This window comes from Pavona decussata, unplaced genomic scaffold (genome assembly GCF_977016875.1).
Source record: "Pavona decussata unplaced genomic scaffold, jaPavDecu1.1 SCAFFOLD_366, whole genome shotgun sequence".
Lineage (NCBI taxonomy): Eukaryota > Metazoa > Cnidaria > Anthozoa > Scleractinia > Agariciidae > Pavona > Pavona decussata.
Genome location: NW_028145742.1, coordinates 3,121,253 through 3,139,289, shown reverse-complemented (window position 1 = coordinate 3,139,289; position 18,037 = coordinate 3,121,253). Strand labels below are relative to the sequence as shown.

At 36.1% G+C, this 18,037-nt stretch overlaps 4 protein-coding genes across 7 annotated transcripts; 2 read left to right on the top strand and 2 right to left on the bottom strand.

The window, feature by feature from the left end:
• Positions 1-7: 7 nt before the first annotated feature.
• Positions 8-3,108, top strand: LOC146452856 (ribonuclease P/MRP protein subunit POP5-like). 2 transcript variants are annotated; one of them, XM_085097521.1, is made up of 5 exons: positions 8-164; positions 480-622; positions 1,131-1,268; positions 1,935-2,018; positions 2,210-3,108. In XM_085097521.1, the coding sequence occupies exons 1-5, from the start codon at positions 145-147 to the stop codon at positions 2,371-2,373; spliced, it is 549 nt and encodes a 182-aa protein (XP_084953647.1). In that variant the 5' UTR covers positions 8-144; the 3' UTR covers positions 2,374-3,108. The 2 variants fall into 2 exon arrangements, with proteins under 2 accessions (XP_084953647.1, XP_084953648.1); XM_085097522.1 differs by having other exon boundaries at positions 32-164; positions 466-622; positions 2,210-2,583.
• Positions 3,068-6,116, bottom strand: LOC146452855 (ribosome maturation protein SBDS-like). Of its 2 annotated transcripts, XM_085097520.1 has the most exons (6): positions 5,911-6,106; positions 5,570-5,699; positions 4,730-4,930; positions 3,955-4,122; positions 3,202-3,371; positions 3,068-3,160 (listed from the first exon to the last, which is right to left on the bottom strand). In XM_085097520.1, exons 1-5 carry the CDS (start codon positions 6,036-6,038, stop codon positions 3,243-3,245), a joined length of 756 nt encoding a protein of 251 aa, XP_084953646.1. In that variant the 5' UTR covers positions 6,039-6,106; the 3' UTR covers positions 3,068-3,160; positions 3,202-3,242. The 2 variants fall into 2 exon arrangements, with proteins under 2 accessions (XP_084953646.1, XP_084953645.1); XM_085097519.1 differs by lacking the exon at positions 3,068-3,160 and having other exon boundaries at positions 3,166-3,371; positions 5,911-6,116.
• Positions 6,117-6,359: 243 nt separating this feature from the next.
• Positions 6,360-14,856, top strand: LOC146452854 (cytosolic arginine sensor for mTORC1 subunit 1-like). 2 transcript variants are annotated; one of them, XM_085097515.1, is made up of 9 exons: positions 6,360-7,018; positions 7,257-7,327; positions 9,594-9,781; positions 10,234-10,381; positions 10,512-10,635; positions 10,729-10,821; positions 11,680-11,762; positions 13,086-13,180; positions 13,810-14,856. In XM_085097515.1, exons 1-9 carry the CDS (start codon positions 6,882-6,884, stop codon positions 13,873-13,875), a joined length of 1,005 nt encoding a protein of 334 aa, XP_084953641.1. In that variant the 5' UTR covers positions 6,360-6,881; the 3' UTR covers positions 13,876-14,856. The 2 variants fall into 2 exon arrangements, with proteins under 2 accessions (XP_084953641.1, XP_084953640.1); XM_085097514.1 differs by lacking the exon at positions 13,086-13,180 and adding an exon at positions 12,671-12,765 and having other exon boundaries at positions 6,361-7,018.
• Positions 13,873-17,993, bottom strand: LOC146452853 (mediator of RNA polymerase II transcription subunit 31-like). Its single transcript, XM_085097523.1, has 4 exons — positions 17,913-17,993; positions 17,742-17,822; positions 17,104-17,200; positions 13,873-16,346 (listed from the first exon to the last, which is right to left on the bottom strand). The coding sequence occupies exons 1-4, from the start codon at positions 17,947-17,949 to the stop codon at positions 16,145-16,147; spliced, it is 417 nt and encodes a 138-aa protein (XP_084953649.1). The 5' UTR covers positions 17,950-17,993; the 3' UTR covers positions 13,873-16,144.
• Between the last annotated feature and the right edge of the window lie 44 nt (positions 17,994-18,037).

The window sequence follows — 18,037 nt, the reverse complement described above, 5'->3', positions numbered from 1 at the left end:
GTTTGGAACGCCTGTCGATAAACTGCACCTTGAAGATCTTTTGAAAAGCTGATGATCTCTTTCCAGTTTTAAAGCGATTTTGGGAGAGAGAATTCCATAAAGGGCTTTCTCTGACAACTTTGAGGTTCCTGATGTAACAAAATCATGGTCAGATACAAAAAGAGGTTAGTCTTACTCTTTATATGCACAATGCATGGAGCAACATCAGTCATCAGCTGACATCTGTATTAGACAGAAGTTAATTATTTAATTTAACGAGAAACCCTTTTGTAATTTTAAGTAATACCATGTACTCATGTGGGAATACCAAATAAATTGTTGTTGTTGTTAAACCTGGGATTAAATTTTTTTGGTTTATAGCGATGCAATTGACTCATATCCCCAGGTAATTGACTATCGTGGTACAAGTAGATACAAGAAATCATTGGGATATGTCACATTTATATAAGCTTCATCCATTCAAAGTTTTTATCATATAGGTACCTGTTGGTGGAAATTTCATTTGAAGACAACAAGGTTGATGAAAGCATGACAAGTAAATGTGTGTATGAGGGGGTGAAGAAGGCAGTGCAAGAATCCCATGGGGACTATGGAAGGGCTTGTCTTGCTCGCTCCTTGAAAGGTAGTAGTATGTTTTAATTTTAGGGGTGAGGTGGGAGGTGCAGAGAAAATGAACACCCCTCCCAAGAATTTCAGTGTCCTCAAAGGCACAAGAATATAGCCTGCATAGCTTAGTGTTGGATTTTCTTCATAAAATTTGCACATAACAGCTACTACAAATTCAATATTTTAAAATAAAGATGGAATGCATGGGAGGTACAGGTACTACCTATAGACTAAAGTATTCATAATTGAAGTGTCAGCAGTTTCAGTTTGGCCTACATTTTGAGGCATGCCAACCAAATATTTATAAAACAGTGTTTCAGTAGCCTTTGACACTGTAATACATTTACACACAAAGGGCCAAACCTTGGGGGGATTTATTGAAGTATAACTAACAGTGGTATATAGTGCTAGCATTATTCTCAAGACATTTGTAACTTGTCCTTGGACATACAGACAGTTCAACATCACACCTAAAATGCCACAGTTGTATTTAGTGTACTGATTGTATTATTGTTCTGTTTTAGTGAAGTATGTGAACCCACTTACTGGAGTGGCTTTTGTTGCCTGTGGTAGGGATTATTACAGAATGGTTTGGTCTGCAATCACATTTATCAGGAGGTTCAAGAAGAGACTTTGTATGTGCCGAGTCCTTCATGTGGGAGGTAATCAAACTGGTATAGATATCATTCCTCGCGAAGCGAGGTTAATAAATTTGTCGGGCTGAGCCGGCCTGAGCGGAGCTAAGCTGCGCGAATTCGAGCAAAAAATATATTTATATATATATATGTTTTTTTGAAGGTGTCCGCACTTGAATGACGTCAGACTGTCTGGCGTTGTCTGGAGCAAAATTTGCATACATCGGAAAAAATATGCGCGCACGATCAAATTTCAACTGCAATGTTCATCAATATTCACTGGATACAGAACTATCTCTCCTGAATATTTTCCCTTTCTTTTAGAAATCTTTTTTGTGAAAGATTGCATTGAAGAAATTACACGTTTTGTGGCCGCCGTAAAATAATTTTCCGTGGGAAATAAATTCATCGAACACGACAGCGCTGCACACCCGTTGTACATTACGTCGCGTCAGAAATAGTTTTTAAACCGCAAACTAGCCTGTGGAACTACAAAAAGACCATTCTCATAAAAAAAAAAACCTATGCCCCTTTTAATCTCCTCATTTGATGCTACAATATGAGTAAAGAGGGTTTTCCACCCAGCCCCAGCTTCGCGAGGTTTTGCGAGTCACGTATTTCTAGTTAATTTTCTTCCATTCGTCCAGCTTTACCAAGGGTAATTCTATAATCACTCACATTGTTTCTCTGCAGGGACGCTTCGCTCCTGCCAGAGATTCCTTATACGTCACAATAAGGACCAGCTGTTGCACTTATTACAACAGTGTAAAACACCAGGTAAGTTTGAAATTACGATACTGCAATTCAACCCTGCCTTACAACAACCATGCATGTGTTAATATGACTTCCTAGTTATCTGGCAATACCATAAACCCCATGCCCCCCCACCTCAATAAAACTTTTAGCATTGATAGTTCATTCACTAAATTTCCTTCAAATACAGTAACCACTTTCATTGTTTGTTTCAGCTGAACGAAGGAAAGTTACAAGGACCATAAAGAAAGCAGAAAAATATGAAATTCCCCTTGACCCTTTTGAAACCAAGAAAAGGAAAGAAAGTGCCAAGGAAACTAAGACCAAGACAACTTCAGGTGTAGTCTCTAATGAGGATGAATTTGACTCTGATGAATAAAAATGTCAGCTTTCATGTTAAAGAAGTGCCAGCCTACACCTGAAATCCTCCTTTGGTAAAGAATTTCTCGTCACCGTGACAAGATTGCTGAGTCAAAAGCTACAGTATTTACAAGTGCCAAGTGAAGTAACATCAAGTAATATCACATAATGTGGCTTTGTGAAGAACTCAAGACTTTAGACTCTCAGTTAGGTGGAGCAACAAAAAGGGCAAGTGCTCAGCCAAACTATTGCATTTTTCAAGTTATTGTTCACTGACTTAAAAGCAATATCATCATTACAAGGGAATGGGGATTTATAAATACTCTGCCTCACAGTACTGAGATTCTGTAGGGAACCTGATCTTTTACATATTTTAATGAGTCAGCACCTAACGTCTGAAGAGCTCCTTTTCTCTTTTCCCTCTGGTAAATTTTTACATGTATAATGTTGCTTATTTTAACTTCCAGAGAGGGAAAGGGAAAATTCCCCTAGCACAGTCACTATGGCAGCGGGAGTGTCATGACATTTATAGTGTAAGTGTGATTGCAACAGACCAGAAGAATAACCCCAATGCCTTCTGCTCTTAAGTAAATGTGATCGCTTTGTTCAGTCGGTTTCTTACGCAACACACTTTTGAGCCTCCAGAGAAGAAAAGGGTACAGTAACCTGAACGTAATAATGTTACAAGTGCAGAAACTGTATTATATTGGAGCCTGGTTGAGAAGGACAAACAATAAAATGTCATTTTAATACATACTGTCAGTAAACTTTTTTACTGTCTTGGTTTTCATCATATGAGTAAAAACCTATGTCACAGCTGCAATGAACATTTATTACATTTTTAAACCTTCTTGATAAACATGAGATGTTATTAATACAACTTTTCTACTACTCAAGTCTTTCGTCCCCTTCCTCAATGTCTTTTAAACTGATCATTTCTAGTGTTCCTCGTCCACGAGTTTCGGCCCTGACTGTTTCATCAATAATTCTGTAACAACCAGGATCTATAAGGCAAACCTGAAAAATAAATTTAGTGTAAACCAGATGAATGTGAGAAGTAATATGTCAAAAAAGAGGATCAGTGCTTTAGCAGGGTTTCCAAACACTGAGAAACAGAGGAAAGTGGCCGAGTGCTTTTATTAATTTATATACAGGTGTTTGGAACCCCTGATGAAGCACGAAGTCTGAGTTTTTGACATTGCTTCTCAAAAGAAAGTTCTAAATAGAGACCACTAAATAGAGCTAACAAATCTTTGTTTGTTTCTCACAAAAATAGGAAAAGCCACTACTCATGAGCAGCAATTATTGTCATTGTACATTATGGTGCAGTAAATTTCACAGCACACATACCCATAAACTGTATTAAATTGTTGCTCCTTATTTATTGGCTGCTCACTTTATGAATTATCAATGAATCCTAAAGCGAGATCATTCAAATTAAAATTTGTAAACCTGTAGTACTATGGTGGTACTGCTCAGTTATTTTGCTGCACTAGGCCAGGTGATTCCACTTCATACTCTGTACTTGAAACCCTAAAGTGTGACTATTCAAATGAAAGCTACTGAGCAGTTCTGTCCCAGGTTTATTCATTGTTCTTACCATTTCTAAATCTCCTCCCTGCCAGTCTTCTGACTCCACCGATGATATGCTGGGTTTAAGCTTTTCATGCACACGCTTAGCCTCTTTACTGGGAATAATCAGCCGCAGGCGCATCTGAGCACGTTCAATTTCCATTGTCTCCTTAAGTTGCTTTATAACTTCAAGAGCCTAAGAAGTAAATGCCAGTTCAGAGGACTTTATTTAATTTACTGGTTGCTTTTCGTTTAAAAACATGTTACTAATGTAACCTTCAAAGACATATAAATGCAAGGCAGAAAAGCAATAAACTTTAAGCTGAAATAATATTTCCAAAGGAAAATGTTACTGATGGAGAAGTTATTACAACTTTAGAGTTCTGTGTCATCACTGTTGCAGTCACTGTCATCATCACGGCAGGTTTAAGATACATGTTGCATTGAACTTCACACTGGTAACACTCTTTTTGGTTACTGAGTAAAAAGACCCCATGACCATCAACATCACCAGCCTGTAAAATTAAGACTCTCTCAAGGGTATTCAGCTGTAACAGGTGTTATGTGTTACGGCCATCATCATCGTCATCATCATCATCATCATCATCATCATCATCATCGTCATCATCATCATCATCATCATCATCATCATCATCAACAATAAAAAATTGCCACCTTACAGTAAATGTTTGTTGTTCTGGTTTTGTTCATGCATTTATAATCATTTCAAGGTCTGATAAGAATCACTCTATCATACAAATCCATGTAATTCCTGCCGCACGTTTCCCACGCCAGGTCAGTACCTGCTGTTTTGTTGTTCTTGTTGGTATAACTGAATAGTGGATGTCTTTCATTGCTCTCTCTATCACGCCGACAGGATAAGGCCTTTTTGTCTCTGGGTTCACACATTTATCAGCCACTATTGTAGCAATGTCCCTGAACATTGACTCCAGCTGTGTGCTCCTTTCCTTTTCTGACACTTGAAGCTCTCCCTTTGCTAGAATCTTCAGTGACAAAAAAAAAACAGCATTTAACCAATTTTTAATTTTATTTTAAATTATTATAGTTGAGTTATATTTATGTGAATTTTTAAATCAACTTGGGCTTAGTCCAGTCCTGGCCCCTCCACTCTCTGTCATGCAACTCACGGCATCACGGCGCGGAGTGACAGAGTGTTGGACTAACTTGGGTTCTGTAGTAACTGTGTGGTAATATCAATTTGCTATTACAGGACTAACTAAAGAATTTAAGGAACAGTAATAATCACTTATATAGTGTTCATCTTCTCCACAACAATAAAATTATAACAGTTGATACTCGTCATTAATGTGCAAGCATTAGAATAATAGGTAAGAAAAGGTAAAGCCTAGTATCCCTAAGGATTGTGACCCCTTTGCTCAGATCCCCTCCCCCAGGGGATGGCTGACGATAGGAACATAACATTGAGCCAAAAAACATAGTTGATAGTTGGTACATCTAAAGGGTAAAAAATTGTTCAGGCCATGCCCACAAATCAAAATTCTGGTACCTTTTAGCGGTTCTTTTCAAAATTTCTGACAATCACCCCTGTCACTTTTCTGTGCGAGTCCCCCCCAGGACAATTAACAGCATGTCTCTATTTTATAGTTTTAGTTCTAATTTACCTGTACACAAATTTCTGATTGATCAACTGTTCCAAATGCTCTTGTTAAGTCCTCATTTTTAGCAACCTGTCCCTTTGAAACATTCGTAAAAACTGTGTGCGTTTGAAGAACTTCATCAATGTCTTTTTCTCTGGTAAAAAAAATACAAAAATAAACCATTGATTTTAACTTGTTAATCTTACATGATATCTTTTGGTCATATTTATAGCGTTACATTTGTTCGGGATATAAAATTCTGGTCTTCCCTGGAATAATATGATGTTTAAAAAGTGAAACGTTGTCAGTTTTCAATTCAAATAGCTTATTGCGATGTCAGCATTTGATGCAATAACCATACTCACACTTTGTTCCGCCAAGACATCACTTTGTTTTTGTAGCATGCGATTTCAAAACGCTTCCCCGCCTTTTTTAATCTTACCACCGCTACATTAGTTAGTTTAACTTGATTCGTTGGAGTAAAAATCGACATCCTTCTCTTCAAAGGAAATTCTTTTACGAGACGAAAATCTTCAAGTTATTACTCCAGTGTCGGGTACTGTAAGGTTGATTGTCACTTGGAAAAACCATCGGAGACCCCTGGGGAGGCTAACTTTGAAGTGTCCTTGAAAAGTTGTAACTCCCAATTCTGGAAAGAGAAGTTAATAAAATATTTTAGAAGTCAACTTAAAGACAAATAAATTGAAAAATACTCTCTGTTTTTGGTTAACACTTCATTTTTCAACAAGTAGTACAGAATTTACCGGACCCCTCTCTAGTCAGTCGAGAGTGGCTTTGCTTTGTAACCACGCACAGTGAGTGCTCGGGTCCCAAGGGATTTCAGGGATTTCAGGACTGCATGTAACTAAAGTTTGAAAGTTTGTGTTCGATTCGATTCCTGACAAAAGATTACACAACACGTTGTTTACAGAAATAATTGCGGTGTTCCGGGGAAGGAAATACGCGTACTTTTTACTTAAATACCAACGGACTGCCCGCGCTTATTTGATTCAAGCTTTTTCATTGGACGCCGCACGTGTAAGGAACTGTTTATGTAAACGGATTTTGAAGTCTTGCATAAATGAAGAGCTTATTTTGACATAGCCGCGGGAGTTTTGACGAAGATGCAGCAAAAATGTATTTATATGCTGGCCACACGGCTTTTAGGAGGTCCTTGATTGCCGTATCCTGTGATACCACTGAACTTCAATCATCACGTTGACGCAGCTGCGTAAAAGCCCATAAAGTGCAGTGCCGGTGCCGGCCAGTGGTGTACGGTACGCACTTTGACGAAGAAAACGCATCCTTTTGACGTTTATTTTCGCGTTCGAGCAAAATGATGAACGGATCTTTGGGTCATTCCTCTGAACTTCATATTCTCGATCACAAGCTGCGGGTTTCCAACCTGAAGAAGGACGCGATATCCTTATACGCTCACGCGCTTATAAAAATTTCATTGCTTCCTCGATCAAAGTAAGTCCTTTCAGGTTGTCTTCTTGTTGTTTTTCCTAAACTTTAAATGACCGGCAATCACGACGGGGTGAACTTAATTTCTGTACAAGGGATTAAAGTCTCGTGAATGAAGCATCGTTTGATTGCTCAATCGAGTGACCCTTTGTGTATGAAATCGCTTCTTTATTTTCCCGCGCTCAGGCTTTCATGATACGTTAACGGAATTTTTTCTCACTTATGTCGCGTATCTGCCCTACAGGCCAAGATTTTTCAGCTTTACTGAAACCAGGGATGGCTACACAATTATCGCGGAAGATGACCTTTGTAAAGGTGCGTAAGCCAACTTGTGTATACATGTTTGTAAATGGCAGAGAATTGTGTGGGAAAATATCTTGGTGTTAAGAGATGATATAGATGTTGTATATTTATGTTTTTGTAATTAAAAAAACACTTTTTTCAAATTTCGCCTGACAAAATCTTTTTTGTTGATTATTTCAGTAACAGAATGTTATACTACGTGTATGTTTATCTTTTTAATTATCGTGAGGTGATATTTGATATAGTAAGTATACACAGTACATGACATCGAAAATCAACCTCATCGCAGGAGACAAATATAAATATTTTTCTTACTTTAGAAGCCGAAAAAAAAAAAAAAAACAGAACGTAAGCTTATAAATAAGTTATGTGATCTCCGCTGCAAACCCCAAAGCAATAGAGTAAGAAATACTTTTGCATGCGACCATTTTAATTAATTCTTTATCAGTTTATAATCAAGAGGAATTGGAACCCCGTGGAATGGTGAGTCAAAGAAAGGCTTTGCCGTGAATGGGGTCTGACAAGTTTTTCATGTTTATAAACAAGCTTGCCACGTTGTGAAAAAAAAAAAACTTACCTGGATTATGTGGATGAACGTGATCTTTCTTATTTAAATCACAACTTGTAAATAAAACATTTGTTATGTAATATTTATAAGTCAATCTAATTTGTGTCAACCCTAATGGCGTTTAATGTGTTAGATTTTAATTTAATTAAAAGCTACTGAGTTAAATTTTTTAAAAACATCAAATGACACACAAAAGTTTTATCCTTCTTCAACTTTTATATATAACCCAGTAGACACAAAGAGATTAATTTTTAGATCAAAGCACTTGCGACAAAGAAGTAAAAAAGGTATTGTTTTGTTAATGCCATGGTCAAATGTATTATACATAAAGACTTTGTCGTAGGTATAATTAATTTTAAGATCAAACTGTCTAACACTGTCAAGATATATATATTTCTGCATGTTCTTTGGTTAGTTTTGTTCAATTCACTTGTGGGTTGATTTAATACATGATTGATATTAATATTAATAAGCTTTGTTTAAGCTGGTAAAAGCTCTTGTTTGTTGAACCTTCATTACTGTATGCTCCTGTAGGGTTTTTTTTTCACATAATTTAAGGGACTTGTCGTTATTTATAGGGAGCACTGGGTTGGACAAAAAATATGTAGGTTATGAATCTTTCTTGAAAATATGTTGGGATATGTTGTATAACTTATGTTAATAAATGAGCTAAAACAAAATAACAACAACAATAAAAAAACAATCTGAAATGCGCTATTGGTTGGTTATCCACTGGGTATGAATAATATCGTACTAGTATTGGGGTATGAAATCCACACATTAATTCAACAGTGTTTGAAAGAAACATGGGATATGTTGTACATCCTGGTGCTCTCTGTAATAATTACAAATTCCTAGATGTAATGCATTCATAATTTCCCACCTTTTAATTGTTTACCTCCATAAAATCCACTATAGCTCTGTTTTTAAACTAATAAATGTAAATGTGTACTGGTGGTTGTTTAGAGAACAGCAGAGATTGTTTAGAAAAATATGATCTTCAAATTGTCAATGTTAGTTTAGTATCAATGTAGTGTGTCATTTGCAATCATTTGGGTTAGTGTAAAGTCCAAAGTTTGTTTCCAAGTTCCAATTCGATCTTGACTATTGTCAAGCACTTTATCATAAGCCTCTAGATCAGGAGATTGCATACGTACTTCCTGTGTTATTGACGTTAAAATAAATAATATTATTACTTTACTTTTAATTATCAGTTGGTATTGCGATGTTTTGCCAAAATCAAAATTGCGAACAATGATCTAACAATGGCGATTGACTATTGACAAAAAGAACAGTGATTTGTACTTTATTTTTTTCAGAACTAGAAAACACTTGAAAATCAAGTTGTCTAGTGTGATGATTTTTTTCTTATGATGAATTGTTTCTTGACATTTTTTCAATTTGTGCTCATCTGCCACCATTAATACTAATAACAAAATCTCATTACTTTTTGCAGTAACCTGTGATCAGGCTCTATTTTTGGTTCACTTAGATAAGAGAAAATAAGAGTGCTGCTAACAGGAAATCAGCACACTGCTAAAACTGGGCTTTATTGCAGGTTATTTTTGCAGAATCTCCAGATTTTTTTAGTTTCTTGTGGGTTGTCAGTTGTGCAAATACTTACAAATTAAAGCCAGTATTGAAATTTAAATCAAAGTTTACTTGGCTTGTTTTTTCATTTGCACTGTAAGTCCAATTTTTTGTCGACAGAGCTTCCGCCAAGTGAGAGTATTGACATGCCTGATCTGGTTTGGCGAGTGCTGTCTGTATCTGCCGGTGCTTATGGAAGCCATCAGTTAACTGGTATCAGTAAAATTGTCAAGACTGTGATCACACCTTTAGCAGACTTCAAAGTATCAGTACTGGTTATATCAACATATCAATCTGATTATGTCCTGGTAAGGTTTGGTGGTGTTAATAATGTGTATATACGTGAAATAATATTTAACATCAAACATAAGGAAGACTGTTTTATTAATTTGATTTCCAAATTCTGAGAAGTGGGTTGAAAAATGAGACATAGCTGAGGCCCATAGCGCAAGTTTTACCTTAACTCTTTCATGGGGAGGCAGTGTGGCCAAGCAGTAAGGGCACCATAATCTAGAGGTGCTGGGTTGAAGTCCCACTCCAGCTTCTCACTGGAGTTGACCCGTGTTCAATTCCTTGTAAATAAAATTTATTAACCACGTTATGTTGCATTTGCAATGTTTGTTCTGAGTGGTTTGTTTCATTATCCCTGAAAAGATCCTCAAGGGGAGAGGATAATAAATTATACATGACATACATACATTTTCAGTGTATTTCCATGTAGGTGACCTGTGGCACAAATTGTCTTCTTTTTTGCCTTCAGGTAAAGGAGGTTGACCTTGACACAGCAATAAAATGCTTGGCTCAAAACTACAAGATATTTAAAGACAGTGGCTTAGGACTGGAACCTGTAACATTGTCAATTGCTGATAGAATGGCTGGAATGACAAAAATGAATGAGAGGAAACCAGGTACACAATCACATATGTTTTATAATGCACGTAGTGCAAAATTCTTTTTATATGATTTAAACAATTTTCACTGCATACTTTTGTCTATCAAACTAAAAAAGAAGTTGTTCTTTGGTTTAATTTTTTTCAGATGAACACAGACCAATTGTTCACCCTTTCACATGCCCAAAGAACAGATTTCATGTGACAAGTCTGGATTGCCGTATGCTACCAAGCTTGACCTCCATCTTACTTGAATTGATGTTTTATTCAAAGTGAGGATTAATTTTAGACTTTGTAGAATTATGTTTGAGTTGACAATAGAAAATGTACATGACATGTCATCCTGTGTTTTTCTTGCATCCTAGGTCACCTATGGACAAGGGATATGAGCCATTCTTTCATATTTCCATTGTTGAAGGAGATATCTCCTTAGTGTTAGACAATGAGGCTTTGTCAAGGTACAAATTAAACACGTTATTTTATCTCTCAGTTAGTACACCCGCTGTCATTGGTCAATTTTGCAGGCTAAACTTCCCTTGACTTCAACTAGTTTCCTTTCCTGCAAACCCAATTAACTTCAAAGATACAATAATTTTTTTTCTAACCTTGTTTTCTTGGTCCATACTCTAAGTTATGGATCCTCATTTTTTTTTTCCGTTGATTTATGGCCCGCATGCTTCTTGGTTGGGCCATAAATCAACAGGGAAAAACTAGGTCCATAACTTCCAGTACAGACCTCGAACTCAGGTAGTAAGGGGTATTAATTTTATAGTCACATACACTCAACTGAAAAATGTTGTTAGGTAAAAGGTATATAAACTATGAATGATCCAACAGCTTTTCTGGGGAACGTTTGGCCTGCAGTTTCCATTCTTCTTGTTAGAAAATAGAAACACTTGCAGGTTTTAAGACTTTGCTTCACACTTTGCACAAGACGTTTTTTCCATCAAGTGAATGTATTTGCTTGATCTGTGGTGAGTTGGTTTTATGTATTATTCTCTTTGGACACGTTTTCACGCTGGATGATTGTATTAAATTTAATGCCAAGACTTTGAAAATACCAAAACTGTCAAACTGGATTGAAATCCACCAATCACAGCATGTAAATGTAACCATTTGACCCAGTTAAGTTATACATCATTTTCTAAGGCATTTCAGTCTGTTGCAATAGTTCACAGCAGTGAAAGGTTGCATCTGATTGAAAGGTGCAGTAAAGTACACTGAATGTGGAATATTAGCAGTTGTACCCAGTTTTATGTTTATGCAACTCAATCACTCCTGATCTTTCTAAACAAATTGTGTTTTCTCATTGGCAGGTTTCCTGAAGGCTCTCTTTACACAAACACCAATGATGAAGGATGGAAAATGATTCGTGTAGGAGATGACCCTCTAGGATTTGGTGAGTTTGAACTAAATGTTCACTGTTTTCATGACTTGCACCCGCCAGGTTCCTTCTAGCATTGCTGGGCAAAATTGAGGTTAGAAAGTTGATTTTTACAAGGAAAAGGCACTGGCCTTTGCTTTATGCTAACTGACAGTTCACACAATGATTGCTCTACTTCTAAAACTAGAATACAGCCAACTGAAGACTAAACGAACAAAGGCAATTATCAGATGAAAGTTTAGAGTTGGCAATAACCAAAAACAATGCATTTTTATATTATAAATATTATTTTATTAAAATAGATATAGACTGAAATAATTAACTACATGCTGATTTTTAAAAAACACATAACTCTTAGAGCGGTTTTCAATTGGGTGTCACAAGTAATTTCATGTTTGCTTCAATGGTTTTGCATTACTACACTCTGCGATTGGTTAACAAAACTCGTGCCACTTTCTCAACCAATGGGAATCCAAACCAAAACCAATCATGCCTGGCTGCATGCATTTTCCTGCGCTTGGCGCCAGTTACATCTATTTCCTTTGAATTGTGATTGGCTCGTTGCGTTGTTTACATCTGTTGCGATTGGCCAGAGAAATTACTTTGGTTTTGGTTTTATGACACTCAATTGGAAACCGCTCTATCAAGTTAATTTGTAATGTCTTGTATTATCTCTAACCTGCTTGCAATAATTATTCCTGGAACACCAATATTGCTTACATGCTAAGCATCCACTGAACAATAAATTATATTCCCAAGTCTGATCTTGTATTGTACTAAATATTGACTTAAACATGTCAACTCACCCTTGAGAAAATCAGCTAACGATCTGAGCATGCTAGTATAAATTTTTAACAACTCTGTGATGCTAAATGCCTAGCAGCTTAGACTATGCATGTATCTACTTGTTATGTGTTGTGTAGATGAAACTGGTGTAGCTGCCCAGATTGCCGAACCCTTAGCAGATGTACAAATGTCTACTTATTACATCAGTACTTATGGCCTTGGTCATACACTGGTATGTATTGACTTGTCAGTCCAATAAGTACCGTGGAAACCAATCAAAGATACCCTAAACTGCTTCTGGCAAAACAACTGTCCTGAAGATTTAACAATCCTTCCCAGAGTTTGTTGAAGGAATTTGGCTAAATCCAAATCTTTCAGTTGGACAAAATCTTGTCTCACTACCACAGTCTCACCTTTAAGCTCTTTTTTTAGGCTGACATTTTTTGTCAATTTTCTATCTGCCAAAAGTATTTAGAGGTAGCTTGATGTTTTCCACGGTCACTTAATTCATTCCCCTGCATTAATATCCCGCCGTTTGTGTATTGTTTTTAGAGGAGAGTGGTATTGTTGCACAGGTATCTGAGCCTCTAGCCGATGCTTCGACTAGCACTTTTTACATCTGCACTTTCTTTTTTGATCATCTCTTGGTACGTACTTCCAATGGTCAACCATACAGCTGTTATTAATAACTAATTACCATCAGCTCTGTTGATGGTACCTTCTAATATAATCATTAATCAGACCTTACAGCAACACATGAAGAAGGTTTACCCTTTTTAATAACTCCGAAATAAGGATTGCTTTCAGAAAACAACTCACTAACCAGTGAACTTGGTTTTGTTTTTCGGATCTTTTAAGCGTATTTATTTTGGAAATAACAAGTCTAACCTGGAAATAGAAGCAAGATCCTCGCAGTTAGTATGCAACTTAAGCAGTTGCGAAAAGGAAGCCTGAAAAAAATTCAGGCTTGAACGGGATTCGAACCGATGACCTCTGTGATACCAGTGCAGTGCTCTACCAACTGAGCTGTCAAGCCAACTGGGAGCTGGTCATATTGTGAGTTCGTAATATACCAGTGAAGGATGAATAAATGAAAACTGCATGTCAGTGTAAACCAACAACAACAAAAACAGAGTGATGTTCTCTGAGTCAGTTCGAGGCCACATGCCAAAATCCAAACACTGTTGAGGAAAATGAAAATTTGGCATAACCTTTGACACAAGATGTTTAATGCTCTCAGCCCTTCGATTGAGTTTTTATGTTTACTTTCCACCAGGTTCCAGAAAGTGAAGTTGAAAAGGCTACAGAGCTGCTCAGCTCTTTACAAGTGAGAAAGGAATAACAAGAAGACTTAATATTTATTAGATAAAATTTTATTGTAGTTACAGATGATCATTGTATTTTTTATAATTTCATTGACCTCAGAGAATCATTTTTATTTATCATACTTGAATATGTTTAAAATTTTTAAGATTAAAACAGTTCCACTGTACATTGTGTAAAAATGCAGTGCAATTCTTAGTTGGACTGAATGTGATTAGATATTAAAAGGATTGTTGCAAGATATAAGTGTTTCAATTAGTGAATGATAGTCTTTTGCATGATCTGTAGATTTTAAGTGCTACACACAGACACCTATGTTATGTTGTCTTACTAAGGCTAAACTGCAAATAGCTTCTCACTGCATATGGTTCTCAAGTAACACTCAATTCACCAATAGGTCGGTTATGCCCTCGGCCCTTCATTTGCACATTTAAGACAGCTTTCTTATAAGTGCATGTTCACCATCACAAACATTTTTTTTTGTGAGCCACCTTCAGTTGTCTGTTAGCATGAAAATACTTTGGATTTGATAGGAATGAATTCTCACACTTTCTACTGTTGAAAATTGTGTGATCCAGTTAAAAGAACATGCTACTTCATTGACATTTTTATTAATTAGAATTAAGGGGAATTGTTTCAGATATGCAGGAAACTGAGAAAGAGGTGTATGTTGGCCCATCAGTGCACCAAGCTCCACTCCAAACTTGCAGCCCACAGTTCCTTTTACACTTGTGTTATACAAGCTTTGTTACACCGTACCAAGGACAGTTCTTGAATGCATGCAATAATATTGTGCTAAAAAATTATCATGCTAAGTTTCACAATATGTCTGCAAAAGAAAGAGGAAGTGGAGCAATTTCAAGTTCAAAGGATGAACATACTCAAGAATTGGGCTTCTAACCATGGTTCTTCTTAGAAATAAAATAAAGCAGAAACAAATTAAAAAAAATCAATAAAACCAAAAAAAAGGCAAAAAAATATCAAAAGGTTTTTATTTATTTTTTAATTAAGAAATAGGCTGAAAATATTGCAATACACACAAAAGTGGTATGGCACTGGTGGGCCACCAGAGAGGTGTTTGGTGCATACACCTGATATTTATTATAAAGTGAGCATTTCTAAGTTCATTAATTTTGTGGTATTTATACAAGATTGGAAAATGGCTGTGTTACAACAACAACAACAACAACAACAACAAAATCATTTTGTTCTGAAAGGGCAACCCAGCTATTCTTAGGGGTAGCTTACAAAATGCTTTGGCACCATTTCTAGTATTTACTTTGTTGAAAGGCCTGTTGACTTTGGGGTTAGATTTGTTGCCACAAAGAATAATTATTATATTACGACGTATTGCAAGTACTCAAAAGAAATTGTTAGTTCGTGTTGAAAGCAGTGGCATTTTGTGAAAGTGAAGACCTTTGTAATAAGGATCACTCAACAAAGCTTTCCTGCTTTAATGTTTATTGCATATATTTAGCTACATTGAGTAATTTTGTTTATTTACACTAATTTATTTCAAATCTTTTGTAAGTGATATGTTACATTAAAATAAAACTATAAAGACAAAATGCTGTTGTTAACTTTGTTCTGCTGTTAGACATCTTTATAAACAATAAAAACAAGGTGTTCCACAAGGGTACAAGTAGGTTACTTGTCACGAATGTTCTATCAGACAAAGAACTTAGCAATGTGGAGGGAGTATCGTATTTATTATGAGTTATTTTGATTTCTGTGACTTTTTTCCCAATTGACGTACATGTTAAATAATCCAAACAAATACATTGTAAATATTTATTGTAACCTCAGTTACAACTGTTACAACTTGCTGCGTGACTAATTGTGCGACCATCTTTCCATGACTAATTCAAATTCAAATGAAGCAAATGCAACAGTTTTGATCGTAAATTTTAAATGGCCTGTCTTTGGTATCAAAATAATTTAAATGTTAACGTTAGCTTGAGTGTTGGGAACCGTGCAGAATGAAACACACTGTATTAAGGATTGGTTAGATGCCAGTGCTTGGAATGCCTTCAAATGGTTCATTCCTTCCAGATCTGGCTTAGTGGCTTTTGATGTTAGGTCAAATTCTCCCTTAATTTCACATTTTGGAAGGGGAATCTAGCAATTTATCAGAAGTCAGTTAGGGCTTTTTTCCAGGCACCCCTTCATAATGGAAAGTGCCACAGCCTTGCATAGTGATGACAAAACAGCCAGAACACCTTTAAATATGCCCAGCCCTGAACAGGATTACACCTGTAAATAAATACAAGCAGCTTGTCTTTTACTCTTCATCGTTCTGATGGTTCAGCCTCGGATCCAGCACCTGTCTGCCCTGGTTTTGGTAAATTCATTCTCATTCTTCTCCTGGAGTAATACTGCCAGTGAAGAATTTGCTGTTCGTCGATGAACTTGGCACATGCAGGGTTAACAAGTTCTCTTCGAAAATGTTCATATTGAAGAAGTTCAAGGAAGTGTAAGCACTGAGGATATCTGGAAAAAGTGATAATTGAAAAGATTAGTTGAGAAACTGTTGTTCCATTGTTGCTTTCAACAGCAATTCTGTGGGTGATGACTAATGCAAAATGAAACCTTATCTTTATATAATATGCTTAATTCAATGATACAAAAAGATCAAAATATACATCAAATATGTTCCCAGGATTTCTCCTCTTCAAGTCCCAGGGACTTTTTAATCCCTGGAATGTGAGGAGGAGAGACACTGGGAATGAGGTTGAATATCGTCTAAAAAATAAAAATTAATAAAAAAAAAAAAGAAAAGGTTTCTTGAAAGGAAGTTTTGAGGTTAGCCCTATGTAAAAACTCCTTTATGAAAACTTGAAAAAAAAAAAAAAGAATAAACATTACAAATAATAAAAGGATTTGCAGTTATTTTTGTGGTAACGAAATGAAATAAAAAGGATTTCAGTGCAGTAAAACGACTTATTTGTATCTCTTGTGTGATATCAACATCCAACTTCCAACAAGTGTCCGGCGTTATTTTCAAACAATAATCATGTTGTATTACCCAAACCTTGAGGTCTTTCTTATGTCACCTCACCATTTCTTGTATCTTTTTATTTCACTTTCATTAACATATACTTTTCTTTCTTAAATAATGTGTGGCAAATAAATTTGAATTTGAAGAACTGAATGCAAGTTGGGAATGATGTGTTAGTCTTGTTAATTTTATGCTGGTGACTGTGGTGGTAATCCTATGAAATCTTTGTTTTCTCAATTTATTACTTACTTTAAGAACTTAGCATACTCTGGTTTCTTCCAGTACAGCAGATACTTCAGGTAATTTATGAATGATTGTTCTTTGAAGTAACCTCTCTGGGCAAGAACTGAATGAATAAACACATACCAAACATGATAAATTGGAACTGAATTTTAAAATATTCCATTCAGATTGGTTGAAAACTGTGTTCTATCACTCTGGACAAAGAAAAAAATACAAAACTACATGGGTTTGTTTCGAGGTGAACATGTTTGCATGCCATACCATAGCTACCAACATGGCTATCACAGCCTTGTCAGGCCACACTGGCAACAAGAGACGGAATTTTTTTGTCGTATAAGCTACAGCTGTTGTTTGCATGTGACATCATAGCAGCCATGTTGGTGTACGGGAACAATAACATTTTCTTCTCTGGGACTTAACTTCCATTTTTATGTAAAATGTATAACAAATTTTCTTTTGTTTTGTACACCAACATGGCGGCAATGCAAACCACCTATAATAGTAGTAGCCAATTTTTCCTTGATTATTTTCACAAGTTCTATAAAACATGCTTTGTTTGAGGTTAATTTTAAAACAAAGAATGTTAAAAATCTAACATCTGATCTTAAAAATCTAAGAAACAACCTTTCATTCTGTTTACTTACAATTCAAATAATGAGGATTCGCCAGACATTGCACAAACTCTAGCTCAACTTGAAACCTCAAACGCGCCCGCTCTTCTGTTTCTGAAAACGAACAAAAAGAAGTAATTGGACACAAAATTGAATTATCTGGCAAACCTCCTCAGAAATACGCCCGCGTTTTCGGTAATTTACCCTGTGATTTTGTTTCGGAACTTTCCATGCCGGCCATATTGAATTCAGCCTTAGACACTTCCGGTAGAATTACTTACCCAAAATGATATCTCTTTGAATTTCCGCTGACAATGACTACGGTCTCG